This window comes from Zonotrichia albicollis, chromosome Z (genome assembly GCF_047830755.1).
Source record: "Zonotrichia albicollis isolate bZonAlb1 chromosome Z, bZonAlb1.hap1, whole genome shotgun sequence".
Lineage (NCBI taxonomy): Eukaryota > Metazoa > Chordata > Aves > Passeriformes > Passerellidae > Zonotrichia > Zonotrichia albicollis.
In genome coordinates, this window is record NC_133860.1 from 79971436 (window position 1) to 79989311 (window position 17876).

At 40.9% G+C, this 17876-nt stretch overlaps 1 protein-coding gene across 3 annotated transcripts in view; it reads right to left on the minus strand.

Annotated features, from left to right (window-relative positions):
* Positions 1-6099: 6099 nt before the first annotated feature.
* FBN2 (fibrillin 2) overlaps positions 6100-17876 on the minus strand; it is a 125298-nt gene continuing 113521 nt past the window's right edge. For 2 of the 3 annotated variants that reach the window (XM_074532817.1, XM_074532816.1), the window contains exons 57-65: positions 16167-16373; positions 15358-15483; positions 14617-14739; positions 14361-14477; positions 13595-13723; positions 11357-11476; positions 9674-9905; positions 8901-9057; positions 6100-7641 (exon numbers count right to left, since the gene is read on the minus strand). In XM_074532817.1, coding sequence (XP_074388918.1) covers positions 7276-7641; positions 8901-9057; positions 9674-9905; positions 11357-11476; positions 13595-13723; positions 14361-14477; positions 14617-14739; positions 15358-15483; positions 16167-16373 — 1577 coding nt within the window. In that variant the 3' untranslated portion in view covers positions 6100-7275. Of the gene's footprint in view, positions 7642-8359; positions 9058-9673; positions 9906-11356; positions 11477-13594; positions 13724-14360; positions 14478-14616; positions 14740-15357; positions 15484-16166; positions 16374-17876 lie in introns of all 3 variants that reach the window. The other variant, XR_012578114.1, reaches the window with a different exon arrangement.

Consider the following 17876-nt stretch of genomic DNA (forward strand, 5'->3'; position numbering starts at 1 on the left):
TTATTTTTTCCTCACTGTATTTTTTTTTGCCTCTCTCTTTATTTCAACATAAACCATTTAGTTACGGAATGCTTGATATTTGATCACTGAAAATCTGGGGTTTTCACAGCTTGTGTGGGCCATACTCTAGATTCTATTTCCTTTTATTTTTAGCAGATCTTGGTTTTTCTCTGGGTCATTTTATCTATTTGTTCTTGGTTGCCACCATAACCAGTTTGTTTGGTGCAGACTGCATTCTACACCTGAGTGACAGTTCTTTGTATGGTACTGCATGGCTGAAAGGGAAAAATTAGGAAAACAAGTGGTTTTTTTAAAATTAGCAACACTAGTAGCTAATTTACTAGTAGTAATTTACTTTACTAGTAGTAAAAGTAGCAACACTAAACAAAAGAAAATTTAAGGAGTTTTCTTAGGAAGGTGGTGGTTATTTCACAAAAACCAAAAGTATTTATATGAGACATAAATACTTCCATTATTTAGTCTGAAGACAAAGAACTTGCAACGAAGAGTGATTTCTTCTCATGTATAGAAGAAATTTCTATTTTATTAATTTTGGAAAGTGTTGTCTGGAAAATGGAGAAGGCAGACCTGGTACTGTGACTGTAACCATTTTCATGTTCTGTGGAAGAAATATCTGTGATTAGCTCCATCTTCCCCAAAAACTCTCATAATTTTAAGAGTGTGTGTGTGTGTGTGTGTCTGTCTTTATAAAATTTACATCTGTGTTGTCAGCAGCTGAGAAGTTGCTTGTAGCAATAAAATTTATTTTAGAATAAATCTTCTTCTTCCATTTTGGCTTTGAATCTTGGGTTCCCCGACAGCTGCTGTTTAGTCAAAAAACCAGCTGTTTTGGGGCTGGACGGAACACTTAGAAACAGCATTTATTTGCATCATGTGATAGGAAAGAAGAGGAATTTCAATCTGTTTAATTAGTGGCACGTCTGGCACACCTGGTATTTTCCATGCAGTGATGTTAACAGATGAGCTGCACCAGGAGCATCCCAGGGGATCTCAGCTCTAGTTCAAGGGCAGCTCTTTGAGACCACCACCCTGAGCTCCATCCGCGCAGAAACAGTACACAATGTGGGGATTTCACTAAGTTTTAGACATGCTGAAATTAAAAAAAAAGCCTGAAATGCTGTGCCTAAGGATTCAATGAATGATTCAGGAAAGGGTTTTTCCACCAATTTCAGAGGCCTGTGGAGAAACACTGCACTTTTCAGAGGTGTGGGTGCTGCTGGCAGAGCTGTCTGGGGATCATTTTACTGATCAAGATTGAGGGACAGGGAGCTGAGGTATCTCAGCAGTGAGCGTGGCCTTAAAATACTGTAATTAGGGTTTTTTGTTGTTTTAATGTATCTTACCTAAGCTCTGTGAGACACTTGATAGATTTAACAACAGGCATTTCAAGCTCAATCTCCATTCTTACCTATGGGTTTTCAGTCTCCCAGCTGTGTGTGTGAAACAATGCCATGAGAAGAAGGCATCCAGGCAAGCACTGGCTGTCATTTTGCAGTACAAAATATAAAACTGTGACACAGAAATTGTTAAGCTAGTGTTTGAATAATTTGTGAGTAATTTAGACGAGGGTGGGGGGGAAAGGAATTCTGTGGTTATCAGATGGTGTGGGATTGCAGACTTCATTCTAGAGCTGAAGATTGTGATTATCCCTAAAACTAGGGCCTGGGAATGAGGGCAACCGGGATTCAATAGCAGGAGACATTCCAATCTTAGTTTTAAGAAATCCAGAATAAGTTAAAAGTTAAAAAGCCCATTTGGAAGAAGGGGGAACCGCTGGATTTTGCCAGTGTGTCTCAGAATCACCAGATCTGACTGCTTTTTGACATTGCTCCTCTCTGGCTGTGCATACACACAGGTAAAAATGTGTGCACAAAATTTCCATCTCAGGTTGCTACCCAACTACAGCACACCAGATGTGTTGCATTTGTACCACACAGCTTTTCCTGGTCGATGTTAAGTGTTTACACCTGACTCAGACCCATTTGTGCCTGCCAGTGCCGTGTGGGAGCAGCTCTTCTCAAATGTCAACCTCACACGCTCCAAACCTTTTATTTCTGATCTTTACCAATTTGCGGTTTTCAGAAATGGGATATGGTTTGGGGAAAACAGTTCCATTACCTTTTAACCTTGGGAGTGAATTACTCGCCAGGGTTTCTATTGAACTGGTAAGTTCTTAGTCAGTTCCTTTCAGCCTTCTGCTGGATGATTTTTCTGGAACAGACAGAACAACAGTGAAATTTTTGCCTTTGGGTGTTATGGTTGCTCTGTACATTGATTTTTACCTTAAAGCTAATGTTTTTTCCAAAAAACTGAATGTTAATCTGAATGCTAGGTCAGATGGTTATTTGATATTCCCCCTCCCCATCCTGCGTGGGGCTGTCTCCACAATAAGGACAGCAAGGCCTGGAGATAGGGAAATTATTTTCCAGAATGCCAAGAGGCCTTTGTATTTCCCTCACTTAGGTACATAAAGAATTCTTTTTGCTAAATAAGTAAACTGGAGATCAGATCCTGTTTTCTTCAATGTATATTTATTCTTTGGATTCAAAACCACACGCTCATTTTCAGCTGCGAGTTTGGTGATTTGACCTAAAATTCCAAGTATTCACATAATTCAGGTGTAGTGGTGACAGGCATTCCTCAGTTCTCGCCATTGCAGAGAAGAGGAGGTGTCCGTCTAGCCACGTGCATAATTGTGTTGGTTTGGTTTTGAATTTTTTTTTCTTAGTAATCCTGCCCAGGGTGGAATCTCAGGAGCAGCTGACAGGGGTTTTTGAGCCTACATTGCTCAGGAAATGCCAGAGGCTGAAGCAGAGAAATACCAAATATTTCTATAAGTACATGAGCAATGCAGAAATACCAGAGTAGGACAAAAAGGCAGAAAAGTGATGCATATTTACTTTAAATAAAAACATTGTTAGTCACATGATTTTAAAATTTACCAAAACACCCCTGCTTGTGTAACAAGGGCTTTTTGAGGCAGCAAAGGGATGGCACACCAAGAGCAGCTCCTGCTGGCATTCTCTGTGTCTGGAGGTCTGGTTTTGGAGTGGAAATGGAAATGCTGTAACTTTCCTAACTAACTTTTAATTAGTTGCTTTAATGAATTGTAAAGAGAAAACACTTTTACCCAGCACCAGTCAGGTTTCTTCACAGATTCTTATTGTTACTTCAATCATTAAACCACTGAAAACTTAATTTTGCTAAAACTAACCCTGACAAGCTTCAATAAACAAAGCCAAAAGGAGTTGAAGATTGGACATCTAGGATCCTAAATTCATGGCACTTCAACGATGTTGGAGTAACCAGAAGATAGAGAGGAGATGAAGGCCTGGAAAGTTGGTAACTCCCTGTCTGAGAAAAAGATGACAAAAGGACTAAAAGTGTGGGCCAAATGAGCGTGAAGAGTGAAAAATCAATCACCACAGGAAAGAGCACTGATTAATGAAGAGAATTATTTCATTTGGAACCAACAATAATTTCAGTGTTTGGAAGAAATGCATAAATGAGTGGAAAAGCTCTGCATCAGACTCAACGTGGAGGCTGAAAATCTGACAACCACACTCACAAACCCTGGCCAAGAATAAAGCCAAGTCTGACTTGCTAACACAAGACAGTGTTGGAGAGGGTCGTATTTTCCCTCCTATTTTCATAGGATTTGGGTAACCACCTCATTTTTGACAAGCCCAGGCAGGGAGGAGGCCTTGGGGGGGTTTAGCTCGTGCTAAACCCATGCCCAAACACACAGGTCAGACATCTCTGCAACCACCCATGCTGAGATGGGGCTGGCTTCTTGGAACGGGTGAGAAACCACCTCCTCCACCAGCCCTGTAATCCTGTGGGGGCAAAGAACTCATTTCCTATCTCTGACACAGCCCTTTGGTGTCAAACCTATCAACAGCCACAACAGGCACCCAGGATTTCATCTCAGGTATGAAATGTAGTCCTTCCCTCTCAGGTTTTCATTCCCTCCTCTTGGGGTGTTGTCACCCCAGGATGAGCTGAGAGATAAGGATTTGAATCCATGTTCTCAGAAGGCTGATTTATTATTACATGATATGATATATGATATATGATATATATGATATATGAGATATATGACATATTATATTATATTATATTATATTATATTATATTATATTATATTATATTATATTATATTATATTATATTAATTATATTATATACTAAAACTATACTAAAGAAAGAGAAAGGAAACATCAGAAGGATTGGACAAGCATTAATATTAAAACCCTGTGACTGACCAGAGTCTGACACATCTGGACTGGGATTGGTCATTAATTAAAAACAATTCACATGCTGGATAAACAATTCTCCAAATCACATTCCAGAGAAGCCAAACGGGGAGAAGCTGAAGCTTCCCAGCTTCCAGGAGGAGAACTCCTGGTGAGGGGATTTTTCATAAAGCATCACAGTAACAGCCTCCTGCTTTATGAAGTGTGAATATCCACCTCCACAGAGTGGAGTTCATAAACCCAGCCCTCTTCTTGGATTTAAAGCGGGCCTGTTCTGCAGCTTCACTTTGGTTTAGGTGTGTAATCTCAGTTTGTTACACGTGGTAAGAACCAAGAAGCAGAGCCAGGGCAGTGAGATTTTGGCTGCATTGAGTTTAATCAAACCTGTGTCTGTACTACACAGATTGGACAATTATCATTAAAGTCCCTGCTGCCTAGGCCAAGGTCTTACAAATAGGTCTTAGGTCTGCCTTAGGTTTTACAAAGAGTCCCTAAAATCTTGGTTGGAGTTGCCATGAGATACTGGAGGCTCTCTTAAACAGCAAGATTTTCATTTTACTTTTAAAGAAAAGATGAGGGGGCTCTGTAGCTTCCTGGGACACCATGGCTGTGCACGTCCAGTCAGATTTCTCTTTAAAAGACCAGAATTTGTAAAAATGTAGAATTTTGAAAAAAGGGTATAGAAATATATACTGTGACAGGCTGGATGGCAAACAGGTTTTGGACTTCTTCCTTGGGATTATTTTTTTCTTTTAGTTGTAGTTATTTTTTCATTTGAAGCTGGAGTGACTTATTTCTGGGATTGTGCATAACTGCCTTGTGGAATTTACCAACTCTGGTGGTAATGCTGCCTTTCTAGAAAAGAGATAACACTTTTTTTGTACCTTATACTTACTGTGTGATTAGTTAATGCAGGTGAAATGATCTGATGATGGTTTCATTTGAAAAAAAAAAAGCCACAAGAAAATCCTCCAGAACCTGTAGCCTCAGAGAAGTCAAGGGTGAGTGTTGCTGTAACTTTCTCTCCTGAGAGTCTGACAAAAAAGGACAAAATGCTCTGCTGTGTGCAACTCTGATGGCTTTTCCCGCAGGGTTTCCTGGAAAACTCCCATTTTGGAACAAGAGAAGCCTTTTTCTAAACCACCTATTGCAGTTGCTCAGCCTTTAAGCCAGTGCTGTATGTATTTATCAGACCCCTAGAGGTCTCTTTATTTCTGTAATGTCAGTTACTTCACCCAGAAACAGCTCTGAATCCTTTGAAACTTGTGCAACCATATCTGAAAGCAATGTCAAATAAATGTGATTCCAGACCCTAGTATTGCCTATTGCTTTAAATCAATCACCAGCTTGACTCTGAATAGAAAAAAGGACCAAAAATAAAATCCAAAATAAGCTTTATTGCAAGAAAAGTGTTGTCTTACTGATACAAATGTTCAAGAGAAAGCTTTTTTTCTTAAAACATCTCTTTTCAAAATCCCCAAACTCAACAAAAGAGAAGAAAAATCACTGAGTTTAACTTATATAAAGTCTTTGGTCAGCACCTACATGCAACTGGAACAATCCTGGATGTGCTTTGGATATTTTCACACGTGAGATTCTGTTGCATGGCCAGTGACAGGCACCAGCTGCCACAGAAAGCACCACTGAGACATACAATTAACACAATACAGTACAAAATGTAAAAAGAAAAAAAAATCACTAAACTAAAACTCAAGTCATTGTACCATCATCTTTCTTACAGAACAAGCTATGATAAAATGAGGCGTGTATAACTACAGCATTAATGAGATCTCTAACAAATGAAACTTCAAATACATAACTTTCCTCACCTGCTCTGCAATAACTCAGTTTGCAGGTGTGGCAGTCCTGACACACAGCACTCAGGGCTCAGGAAATGCAGCCTGGTTTCGAGCCAGCACCAAACAGGGCAAAGCATTCTCTTCTGAGAGACATTTTCTTCAGCTGCCTGTGGGAATTAATGCCAGTTTGCGGAGCACCCTTTCTGAGAGCATGAGGAGTGGCTGCCTGTCTTGGCTCATGAGGTCACTGAGGGAAGGGCAGCACAGTTTGGTTCTGCAGCTTCAAGGGGATTAAAAAATGGTCCAGGTATTTTGCTACAGGGCTTGTGTCTCCTCCACCATTTGTGGGTGATACAGAACACAAAGCCATTGAGCTGCTGTGAAATACAATCTCTGCAGAGACTGATATTGTGATACGCGTCTTCTATGACTTTACCCCCCCCTTTTTTTTCCTAGTTCTCATTTGCAAGAGAACTTTAGTATATCCTTCTACGTGAACAGTTTACAATCTCCCACTTCAGGATATCCTACTACACTGGCCTTTCAGCTCTGATATATTTCAGAATTACTTATCTACTGTTTGGATGCTGGTCCAAGTAGAAAAGAAAACACCTTTCAAATCTACTTCTTTTTTCCTTGATTACAAAAGTACCTCTAAAATGTTATACCTCAAATTTATAAAACTACAGAAAAACAAGCAAGTTTCCCTTTTTGTTTACATAATTTGCTATTTTCTCCATATATTACTGCATTAAAAATAAATAAACTTCTATAATTTTTTTTCATTAGGAATTATAGCAAAATACCCAAAGTGTTACAGACTGCTAACAGGTAAAAAAAAAAAAATTAGCTCATGTATTTGTGCCAATTAAAAAAAAAAAAAATAGCTCATGTATTTGTGCCAATTAGTGCCATGGGATGACTTCTTGAACTTTAGCTTTTTAAATATACTTTAAATCGAGGTTATATAAAAGATAAAGTAACCATGGTTTGCCCTTGTAAATAGAAGTTTTGGCAGGGGCAGAGTTTTTTAAGTCACCCTCTGAAAGGGCAGTTCTGCAGTCTTGGCAGGATGGAAAGGAAGGGCTCTTCCCCTCTGCCTTCCTACCCCAAAATACATTTTTCCAAAGCAGATTTGCTTTGAAATATGTTCTGGGGTGTGTAGACACAAAAAGAAGTGGCTGAAGAACAGCACCATGGCTAATAGAGGTGCACCCACAGCCTCAGCCTGAGGGCCTCTCCCTTCTCCCCTCGCAGGCCGCCGTCCTCATGGCCGCTCTCCAGCTGCTCCACCTCCTTCTCCTCGGGCAGGGCCACGCTGGTGATGTCCAGGGCGTGCAGCCCAGGCACTGCCCTGCCCCTGATGGCGTGCAGGCGGCTGGCGCCGTCCCTCAGGAGCATCTGGAAGGTTCCGCGCCCGTTGCCGCGTGCGATGGCGTAGCGCGCGCGGCGCCTGAGGGCCGGCAGCAGCTCCAGGATGGGCTCCCGGCTGCCCAGCCTGGACATGGCCACCCGCACCTTCAGGGGACTCTCCGTGTCCAGGCTCCCCCAGCTCACCTGCCCCTGCTGCAGGAGGGAAGACTGTTTAGAGCAGGAAATGTCAGGATAATTAAACAGCTCCTGCCTCCACTCCTTGCGACATGGCCTGTAAAGCCTAAAGGCCTCAAGCAGGCCTTGCAGAGCCTCTGAAGGCTCTGATTTCAGATGATTTTGAGAACCTGTTTAACATCATGCTTGCAAAGAGGCCATGTAAAGGAGTGTTATGAGCAAGTGGTTGAGATCACCCAAAATCTATCAGAGTATCAGCAAAAGTCAGATTTAATTTGCAAGGCCGAAGCAAGATGAGGATTTCTCAGACTGCAGTGCAGCCTGGAAAGGGAGAGGGGAGGATGCACCAAAGGAGAAACCTGTGTTTACTGTGTTTACACACAATGTAATGTTCTTATGACCAACAGAAATAACAGAGAAATGCATTTCACAACACTGCATGGAAATTCCCTGACACCTTTGCTGAAAATTCCATACTGCAACACTATGTAAAGCAACTAAAAAAGCAGAGTGAAAATCAGTAAAATTTTAGGACAGGAGCAAGCAATACAGTGCTTTAAATACTTGAACCCCATAGATGATGTTGTGACTAAAAAATGTTTCTTTTTTCGCATAATTTATGGTTGTCACTTTTACTGGCTAGAGAGTTCTAGAAACTGAGAAGGTTATTGGTATTTAAAAACTGTAATAACAAGATGTAACAATAACAAACTAGATATGATTTCCAGTAACTTACCTTTATAAGCCCACAAAATGCAGCACGAAAAAAATTAAATGTGTAATTCTCTAAAAACTTCATCAATTCTGTGAACATTTGACTTCCATCAGCCAGGTCTAATCCCCCACCTCTATGAGCAACTGTGAACAGACACCAAGACTAAAATGATCTTTTGCAATATCTGTTTAGCTGCCCCAGACTATAAATGTGTCCAACCTCCTCCTGGCAGCAGAACATGCCGTAGACATGTCAAATTCCCCAGGTCTCTGTAATTAAAGGAGAATTATTCCCCTGAATATTCCCCTGTACTCTGAGGAACTAGATCACATCTCACACTACAAAGGAATCTCTGCAAGCTTCAAAAACTTCATCCTTTCACAGCTCTTGATGTGTGTCTTATTGTCAAATTATTACTGCCAGCAGGACCTAGGTGAGGCAGGGGGAGAAAAGAGATTTTTGAAGGTGATCTGTTTAAAAGATTTCCCCTATTTACTACTAGCGTCATATCTCTGAAAATACCTCGAGAAACATTACAGTGGCTTTTTATCCTAGTACATACAGTGTTAGCACTTCTCTTCCTCCTGCTGTCTTTTTTGGAGTAGCCATTGATTTTGCACTCATAACACACTTCAGGGGACAAAGCATTCTCTCCATCAGCATCTCCATCCAGTGGCAGGTACTGGCCTTTGTTAAATCCCATCCCTGAGACACAGTGTCTGTGGAATGAAAACGTGTGTTTTAGTCACTCCTTGCAGTTTTATGAGCTGTCCCTGCTTAATGGAGTGTGGGTAATCTGTGCCACAGTGTCTGCATCCCGTTCCTTGCCCTTTCCCCAGCAGGAGGGCTGTGCAATAATTTCCCTCACACTAGAGTGGTTTACAGAGGGAAATGCAAATGCTGGCTGAAGGGTTTTAGCCTGATCTAATTTTCATTTACAGAGAAAAGTTCTACAGAGAAACCAAACAAAGCCAGCCTGTCCTGTACCAGAACAATGTCAATTTGTGTTTAATGTTCTGGATTGATCAGTGATACTTAAACCCCTTAATTATCTCAGTACACACAGTACCTATCCTTATGCATCATCAATCCCCACTCAGAAGGTCTGTGAAGGAGTTCATGTGCTGATACTGGGAGAGAAAGCAGAACTTGTTTAACGTTATTTATATGCTACATTTAAAATTAATGTCGTGTTGCATGTACGGATATTTTATTTTTTTTCTAGTTTCTGGATATTTAGCCTGAAACTAGAAAGGACTTAGCAGCTTGTCCTTAATTTGTACATCTGCACCTTCTGAATGCGTTCTTGGTGAAAAGCTGCGTGGAGAAACTCACCCTTGTCCAACTCTGTAATAGCCAGGCGGGCAGCCACAGAGGTAACCACCCTCGGTGTTGGAGCAGCCATAATTGCAGGGGTTCTTGGCAGAGGAGCACTCATTCACATCGTGGCAGGCATGGGAGAACTGGTCATAGGAGAACCCTGATGGGCACACACACCTGTAACTCCCCAGGGTGTTGTAGCAAGAAGCAGAGCCACACATGTGAGGATTGGAGCATTCGTTTTCATCTGGCAAGCAAACACAAAAATGTTGGTGTTTTCTAGTCTGACAGACAACAGGTCAGCATGATACAACTAAGAAACCAGAACATCTGCAAGTCCCAGGGCTCTGCTGCATCCCTGGCCTCATCATCCTGTGGACAATTGGTTTCTGAAAGAGAAAAGGAGTATCATCTTCACTTGTGGGTGTTAAAATATAGTGAAGATGACATCTCCAGTCAGCGTGACTTGAAAAAAAAAAAGGAATGTTGTGTTATGGAAAGTTGTTTTGGTAGCTGGTATCACAGTTATTTTATTTCTCTCACCAAGGTATTTCTCTAAAACCTGTAGGTTTTCCTCACAAAGTCTTCCTCAGCTCAGTTTTCCTCACCAAGCCCGCCAGTGAATGCTTTGCCATTCTTGCCTGCAGTCACTTGGAGGGAGATTCCTTTGAGGACTATGATTTACAGAAACTTAAGCTGGAGTTTTGTGAGAGCTGTTCATTGTGGGGTCTGTCACTCTGGCCCCAGTCCTTTGCCCTCTTTGCTGAAGAGCAGTATTAAGTCAAGCGTGATCATGGTCATTGGGATTTCAGAGAAACTGGCTGGTGTGCTAGTTAATGTTAAAATGGGTAGAATAATTTTTATGTATAGAATCAGTACAGTAAAATCAACGTAAATGAAATATATGGCAGTGCTCACAGTCATGCTCTGATTATGATACCATGACAGAAAATCTGAAAAGGTAAATATTTTGTATTGGTCTTTGTGAACAGCATGGGATGACATTGTTTCTCTGTAAATTGGTTTCTATTAATAGAAAAATCCCACATTTTGTTTTGTACATGATACAGCTCAGTGCAAATGAGGGATTGAATGAGCTAAATCTAAACAGAACTCCTGAGCTTTCTCATTTGTCCCATTCTCTGCACAAAGAACTAATGCTGCCCTTAAGACTCTGTTTTGGAAGAAGGAAATCCTTAATGGTTTTGTTGGTCTATTTTTCTCACCGTTCGCTTTAGATGATATTCTGCAGCATTCTTAAATTGCTTATGTTTTTTATGTTTTTTTGTGGATTTTAAAATTTTTTTAATGAGAGGTATGGTTTTTCAATGCTTTTTTGCCTCAGCAGAGGTATTTACATTGATACTTTTAGGAATTCAATGTACATTTAATAATGGGGATTTTTCACAGAAGAAACAGGTCAGAATTTAGACCTTTCTAGGAAAGCTAATTTTCACAGGGAGGTTCAAAAGGTTGAGTGCGTTTTCTTGTTACCTGTCATTGATTTAGATTGGGAATAGTACATGTATTGAAAGAGTGGGAGACAGATAAAAAGATTTTTGTTGAACACTCCTAGTTCTGCTCATTCTTTCCCTTGCCTGGTGTTGTCCCAATAAGTAAATACATAAACAAACAAATAAAGAAATAAAACACTATTACATATTTGCTGTTTAAATTCTGTGCTGTTTGTTTCCTTACCAACACACTGATTCCACTGGTAGTGCTGGATAAATCCTTGTGGGCACCCACATCTGTATCCACCCAGGATGTTCTCACAGCCATGCTGGCACCTGTGGTTTCCATCACATTCATCCACATCTGTGTGTTCAGGAGGGAAGCAGCACATGACACAGGATTACTCCCTCTGCCACACTCCTGGATCAGAAGTTTGTTATGACCCAGCCATGTGGTCTGGCAGCCCAAGAGGCCAAATCTGTGCTGAGCTGAGCCCAGAGCCCAAAGCTCTGTGCTGGGCTGGGAACCCAAAGCCCCGTGCCGGGCCCAGGGCCCAGAGCCCAGAGCCCAGAGCCCAGAGCCCAGAGCCCAGAGCCCCGTGCCGGGCCCAGCCCAGCGGGGCAGCAGCGCAGGGGCCATTCTGCCCCTCTGCCCCTCAGGCAGAGCCCACCTGCAGAGCTGCCCCAGCCCTGGGCCAGCCCAGCAAGGAGCTGCAGCTGCTGCAGCCAGGCCAGAGGAGGCTCCAGCACGGGCACAGGGATGGAGCAGCTCTGCCGGCAGCAAAGGTGCCACGGCTGCCATCGCTCACCCGGGCACCAGAAGCTTTGGGCTGAGCTCAGGGCGGCCTCGCAGGGCCCCGAGGGGCCGCGGCAAAGATGGACACGGACAATTGCCGAGGGCCGCGGGGACGGCAGCCGGGGAATAGCTCCCGGTGCCAGAGGGCAGGGCTGGCCGGGATCTTGGCAATGAGGAATTGTTCCCTGGCAGGGTGGGCAGGCCCTGGCACAGGGTGCCCAGAGCAGCTGGGGCTGCCCCTGCATCCCTGGCACTGCCCGAGGCCGGGCTGGACACTGGGACAGTGGGAGGGGTCCCTGCCGTGGGAAGGGGGTGGCACTGGATGGGCTTTGGGGTCCTTTCCAATTCCAGTCATTTTGTGGTTCTATGATTTATGACAGAGGAGCACTAAGGTAAGATAGAGGGACCATGAAAGTTTTTCTTTTGGAAAGCCTGGAAGTTGACTAATGTCCAGTTCTTTCAATCAAAAATCTGATTTTAACTCTTGAGCCTTTTGGGTACTCAATTTTGGAGAATAAACACTACTGCCAATAATCCCATGTTGCTGCTTTAGCATAATGCTTAGAATTTGAGAGGTTTTGTAATTTCAGTTTTAAACCAATCATTTAGGGATAAGCTTTCCATTTCCTGAGATATATTTTAGTGTTTCAATGTCAAATTTTGATGTCTTTGCAATTGAAAATAAAAAGCCATATAAAAAGTCTCTGAGACAAAAGGTATCAGCCACAACCATCCCACCCTCCAAATTCTAAAAAGTCAGACATCTTACATTGTATCTGCCATAGGAAAAAAGTAGATTGTAAGCAACCTAATTTTTAAGGTATGCAAATCAAGTAGAAAAAAAAAAATCTTTGTTTTACAGGACACCAGGACATATGCACTTCATGAGAACAAAGTAAACTGACAGGAGATAAATCTTAGTAAAACTTATAGCTGCATATATTCTGCACTGCTGTTCTAGAAACAGGCTCCAAATATCAATTCCTGTTTTAAATGATCTATCAGAGTTGTTGGTATTTTGAGAGACCATAAATTTCTTCATGCCGCCCCTTGCATTTTTAATTCTCAGGAGCCAGGTGGCCCTGTACTGCCTTTTATTTTCCTCTTTGCTCAACACCTGAGGCCCACTGAGAAGTTAGGAGCTCTCAAATAGAGATTTCCTGACTGAGGCTTCCCCTTGGGCCAACTGAGAGAGATAAAGCTCATCAATATAACCTGCATTTTAACTGTAATAATTATCTTTCTGAATGCAATGAATTGGCCTTCTCAGTATGTAACTCTGTGGTAGGAGAATTCAGTACAGAATTTAGAATCTAATCTAATTAGAATTAGCTAAAATGAAAATTGTAGAGAGATTCTCTTTAGACATATGAAGACATAAATGTAAAAAAGCCCCACAACTACTACACTTTTAGATGCATAAACCTGTGTGAAGCTGAAAGCAAATGATTAAGAGTTTAACTAAACAGTCACCTTTTTATCCTAATTTCTGTAAAAATTACTCAAGACAGTACATTCTTGCATATGCTTTGGTTATACCTACCATCAGTCTAATACTTTCAATTTCTTTTTGTAATTACCTTTAATGTGGCTGGTGCTCTGTTTTCTCTGTCTTTAACATCAAATGGTTCACTAGAAATTGAAGTAAGGATCCACACCATAAAAAATCTGACTATTCCTACTTACCTTCACAGTTTAATCCAGTAGAATCCAGAGAAAATCCCCTTTGACATTCACAGGTAAAACTTCCAGGAGTGTTTTGGCAAATTCCTTTTGATCCACACAGTGATGGATGAGAACCACATTCATTGTTATCTTCAAAATACAGAGGAGCAATAAGATTGGTTTACCTTGTGGCATGATGTTGGACATGTTCATGTACGATAAAAATAAAATCCACAAAGGTGCAGCATTTTATTTTGTATATTTTCATTTTTCAATGCAAGATGGAGACTCATGCAGAGGTATGAGTAATTAATAAATTGGAACTGCTAGTGGTAGTTCAGTTGTGATATGAGTGTGGAATGTGATTGCTGATATTGGAAAAATGCTGCCCTTTTGTGTTAGCTGAACTAAAACAGTTTCAGTTGGCAAGATTTATACATATGCTTAAGATCTGAAGACATCTGTATCAACTAAAAAAAGAAAATGCAGTCTGGTTTTGGTTAACTACATTTTAAATGAGATTTTAATAATTCACCCTTTTGTCTCCATGTGGTTATACTTAGAACATAATAAGATGTATTAAATATGTACAACTCTTTACTAACCAAGAAAACAGAAACAGTAAACAGACTGGATAGACTCATTTTCTCTTTAGCTATAATTGCTCCTTTTCAAAATCTGTTTTCTGCCCTCTTGACACTATTGCTCTGCATAAAGAGCACACGAGACAGCTGAGAATGTTATTCTTACAGAAAAGCTTATGAAAGAAAACCGGTGTTTTTCTTACCAATACAAGCTGTGTGATGTTGTGTAAAACCAGGTGGACATTTGCATGTGAAGCCTCCAAGGGTGTTGACACAGAGAAACTGACAATTGTGTTGTTTGGTTTGACATTCATCAAGATCTGAAAGTAAGAGATGCTGTTGTCTTATAAAAGTCAACAAAGAGGCACATTTAATCACATCTGATCAAAATACTGCACTTCAAAAGCAATTCCTTCTAAGTTAAGTTGTACTGTAAGGAACTGTGTATAACCTTCTTACCTTTACATGTCTTTGCATCTTCCTGAAGGACATAGCCCCTGGGGCATGAGCACTGATAGCTCCCTTCTGAATTCTTGCAGATAAAATTGCATGGTCTGGGGGACTGGGAGCACTCATCAAGATCTAACGAGCGGAAAATATTAGGTTATCTTTTGTCCTCATCTATCTGACAGAAAGATGTTTGCTACACAGCACAAGCTTTCAGAGAAAAATGCTCAAAGAAGAAAGCCTCCCATTTACATTTGTTCAGGGTTCCTATTCCCTTCTCTGTGAATGTGTTGCTGTGGAATTTATGTGGGGCTGCTACTACCACAACAAACTGTCTTGAAGGAGTAATACACTAGAGGGAGAGTGGCATTGGTATTTGCATCTAAGCAACAAATATTTCCTTTTTGGTATACTATGGTATACTTGTACCTGCAAACCAACAAAAAAGTGGGACAAATGTAGAAATGAAGTAATGAGCTGGTTTGCCACTTCAAGTGGTTGCAGAGCTTTAAACAACTTCAGTGATCATTATACTGCAGGAATTCTGCCAGCAGAGCTTGTTCCTCCATTTCCCCAAATAAAACACAAAACCAGAAATGCGTATTAGGGAAAGAAATAAAGGACGTAAGATAAAAGAGACAAAAAAATGGTTTGCAAAAAGTGTTTACAAAGGTTGGTACGTCACTGTGTAACAACTAAAAAAAAATCAAAACTGATGATTACTTCAACTGATGATTAATTAATGAATCTTACCATTACAAGATGTGCCAGTTATGTCAGTGGTATAGCCAGCTTTGCAAAAGCACCGGAAGGAGCCCATGGTGTTAATGCACTGCCCATTCTTGCACAGGTTTGGCAGGACCTTACACTCATCAATATCTGTATAGAAATTATTAAATATGTCATGTCTCAGTTTTCAATTCTACTTTTTTCTTCTTTTTCATTTTTGCAGTTCCTCATCATCATGCTTCTGACAGGAACTTTCTCCCTTCTCCCTCTTTAAAAACGGATCTTACTCCAAAGCCAAACATGTTTCAAATCTCATTTCTGTTCTTTGTCCCAACACCTTCCTGCTGTTTCACTGTGTACTGAGATTCCAGTTTTGCCAACTCCAAATAATACCCCATACAAGAGAATTTTCTTTCGACTACTTCCATGCCAAAAATTATCACCAACGTTAAAAAATACACATTTGCCTCTTTCTGTGTGGAAATAGTACCTGCAAATCATTATGAGATCATTGTTAAATGAGATGGTTGCTGCCTTTGCCATGTGTCCAAGTTTTCAGCAATACAAAAGCTTTGGGATAATTTCTAGCTTTTAGTTACTGATTGGTACTTCCAACCAGATCCTAATTCTGAAAATTGCACCCAGTTGATCTGTTTGCAGCTACTGTCAAATATGTTTTTAATTTCTGCTCTCCCGGCACTATTTGAAAAATCAAACCCTGCTGTTTAACAGGAAATCCTCTGACGGAACTTCAAAGAGAATTCTTGCATTTTCCTTAGGCATGCAAGCACATGCTTTTCCCCTTTTCCTCCTCTTTAAATCCCTGCAAATACCTCTTCCATCTGTGGTGTAGCCGGGCCCGTGCGGGCAGAGTTTCTTGTACTGGGCGGTTCCGGGCAGGGGGCAGAGCCGGCACTGGTTCCCCCAGCCGCGGCCGCCGTCGCAGCAGCACTCGGACCTGGTGACAAGGCTCTGGCTGCTGGAAGCCATCTGGCACATGGTCTGCAGGACCTCAGCAAAGCAAAACCCCCGCCGGTTATCTGAGAGGGAGAGGGACACAGGCTGCAGTAGGGAAGGAGAGAAAGATCTGCTCCGTTCAGCATCTGCCGTATTATTCTGGCTCTCTGTCACCACAGGCAAGCAGCACAAGGTGATTAGCTACCATCAGGTCCATCTTGATTTGGCATTTCAGAATTGTTGTGTGGTAATATGCTGCCATTCCAAATATATCCAAGACATCCCTAATGTTCAGTGTCTGCATGAGGTGGGTAAGAGTTTTGCGTCTAGGAAAGCTGTGCTCTTGGTAAAATAAGATAAAGTCTGAGGGTGAAACTGAGCTTCCACTTCAGCTGCCTATGTTGTGTTTGCATTTCAGTGATTTATATGGAGTGAGGTTAGAAGTTTGTTTTGTTTGTTTGTTCAACTGGCCAAAATACCATGTTTGATCATCTGTAATTACCCTGCTGTGGTTTAAATAAAAAATCCTTTTAACTTAAAAGTGTATATGCAACTCATTACTTTTTCAGTAGTACTCCTAGAATTTTGTTGGGGAAAAAAATAGAATTGTATGGCCTCATTGTTGGTATGGTCCTGTCTAAGTCTATTTTAATTTTTAACCTTTTCGGTTAATGCCTATCAATAATGAAAGGGGAGCAAAGTTTTAAAGTCATGGGGCTCCTACAGGTTACCTTCAAACAGGCAACTGAGGAGAAAAGAAATCCCTGTTTCCAGTGCTACTAGAAACTCCAAATCTTGCAGAGAAAATAAAGAAATACATAGAAAATAAAATTTCTTCTATCTTCTATGTCATATCTCTTTTCTTGATTAAAATGGAGACACCGTCAATTACTGATCTGAGAATCCTTATGTTTTTTATATGAAAGATTTTCTTTTTTTTCCTCTCAAAGCCAATAGTGATCCTTCAAAATGTGTAAATGCATCAATACTCAGCTGACCTTGTCTTTTACAGATTAAAAGAATCTGTACATGTCTTACAAGAATTAGGCAAATAGCAAACTTTGGCTTTATGAAAGACTTAATTTCTCCACCTGCTAACTTAACTTTTTACATCAAACAAAGCTGTTCTCACTGAAAGTGTCAGTTCTGTGAAAGACAATATTTGCTGTAGTAATTTGCAAGACTCTGCAAATTTCTGTTCTCCCAGACAGGACACTGTGCAGGTCTTTAGGGACATTATGACCCGAAGAACACATAAACACTTTGTCCCCAGTTTGAGATGGGGAATGAATTTTAAGGTGAGTGGAATGTAAAGGTTTCCACAATGTATTTAGAAAAATGTAATCTGTGACTTAATGCTTGTGCTATAATTCAGAAGAAATTCTGTGTTTCTGCCAGATCCATTTTTCATTTTAATTTCTAACCCAGGAAACCCAAAAGGAAAAGCAGCAAAAAGCAAATCTTCCCAAGGCAGAAAATAAAAGGAAAATTACATATTAAATATATAATGTAATAATGACCTCCAAACAGGGCATTTCCTTGGCATTAATGACTGGCTGGGGTTAACAGACTGCAGTTTTCTCTTC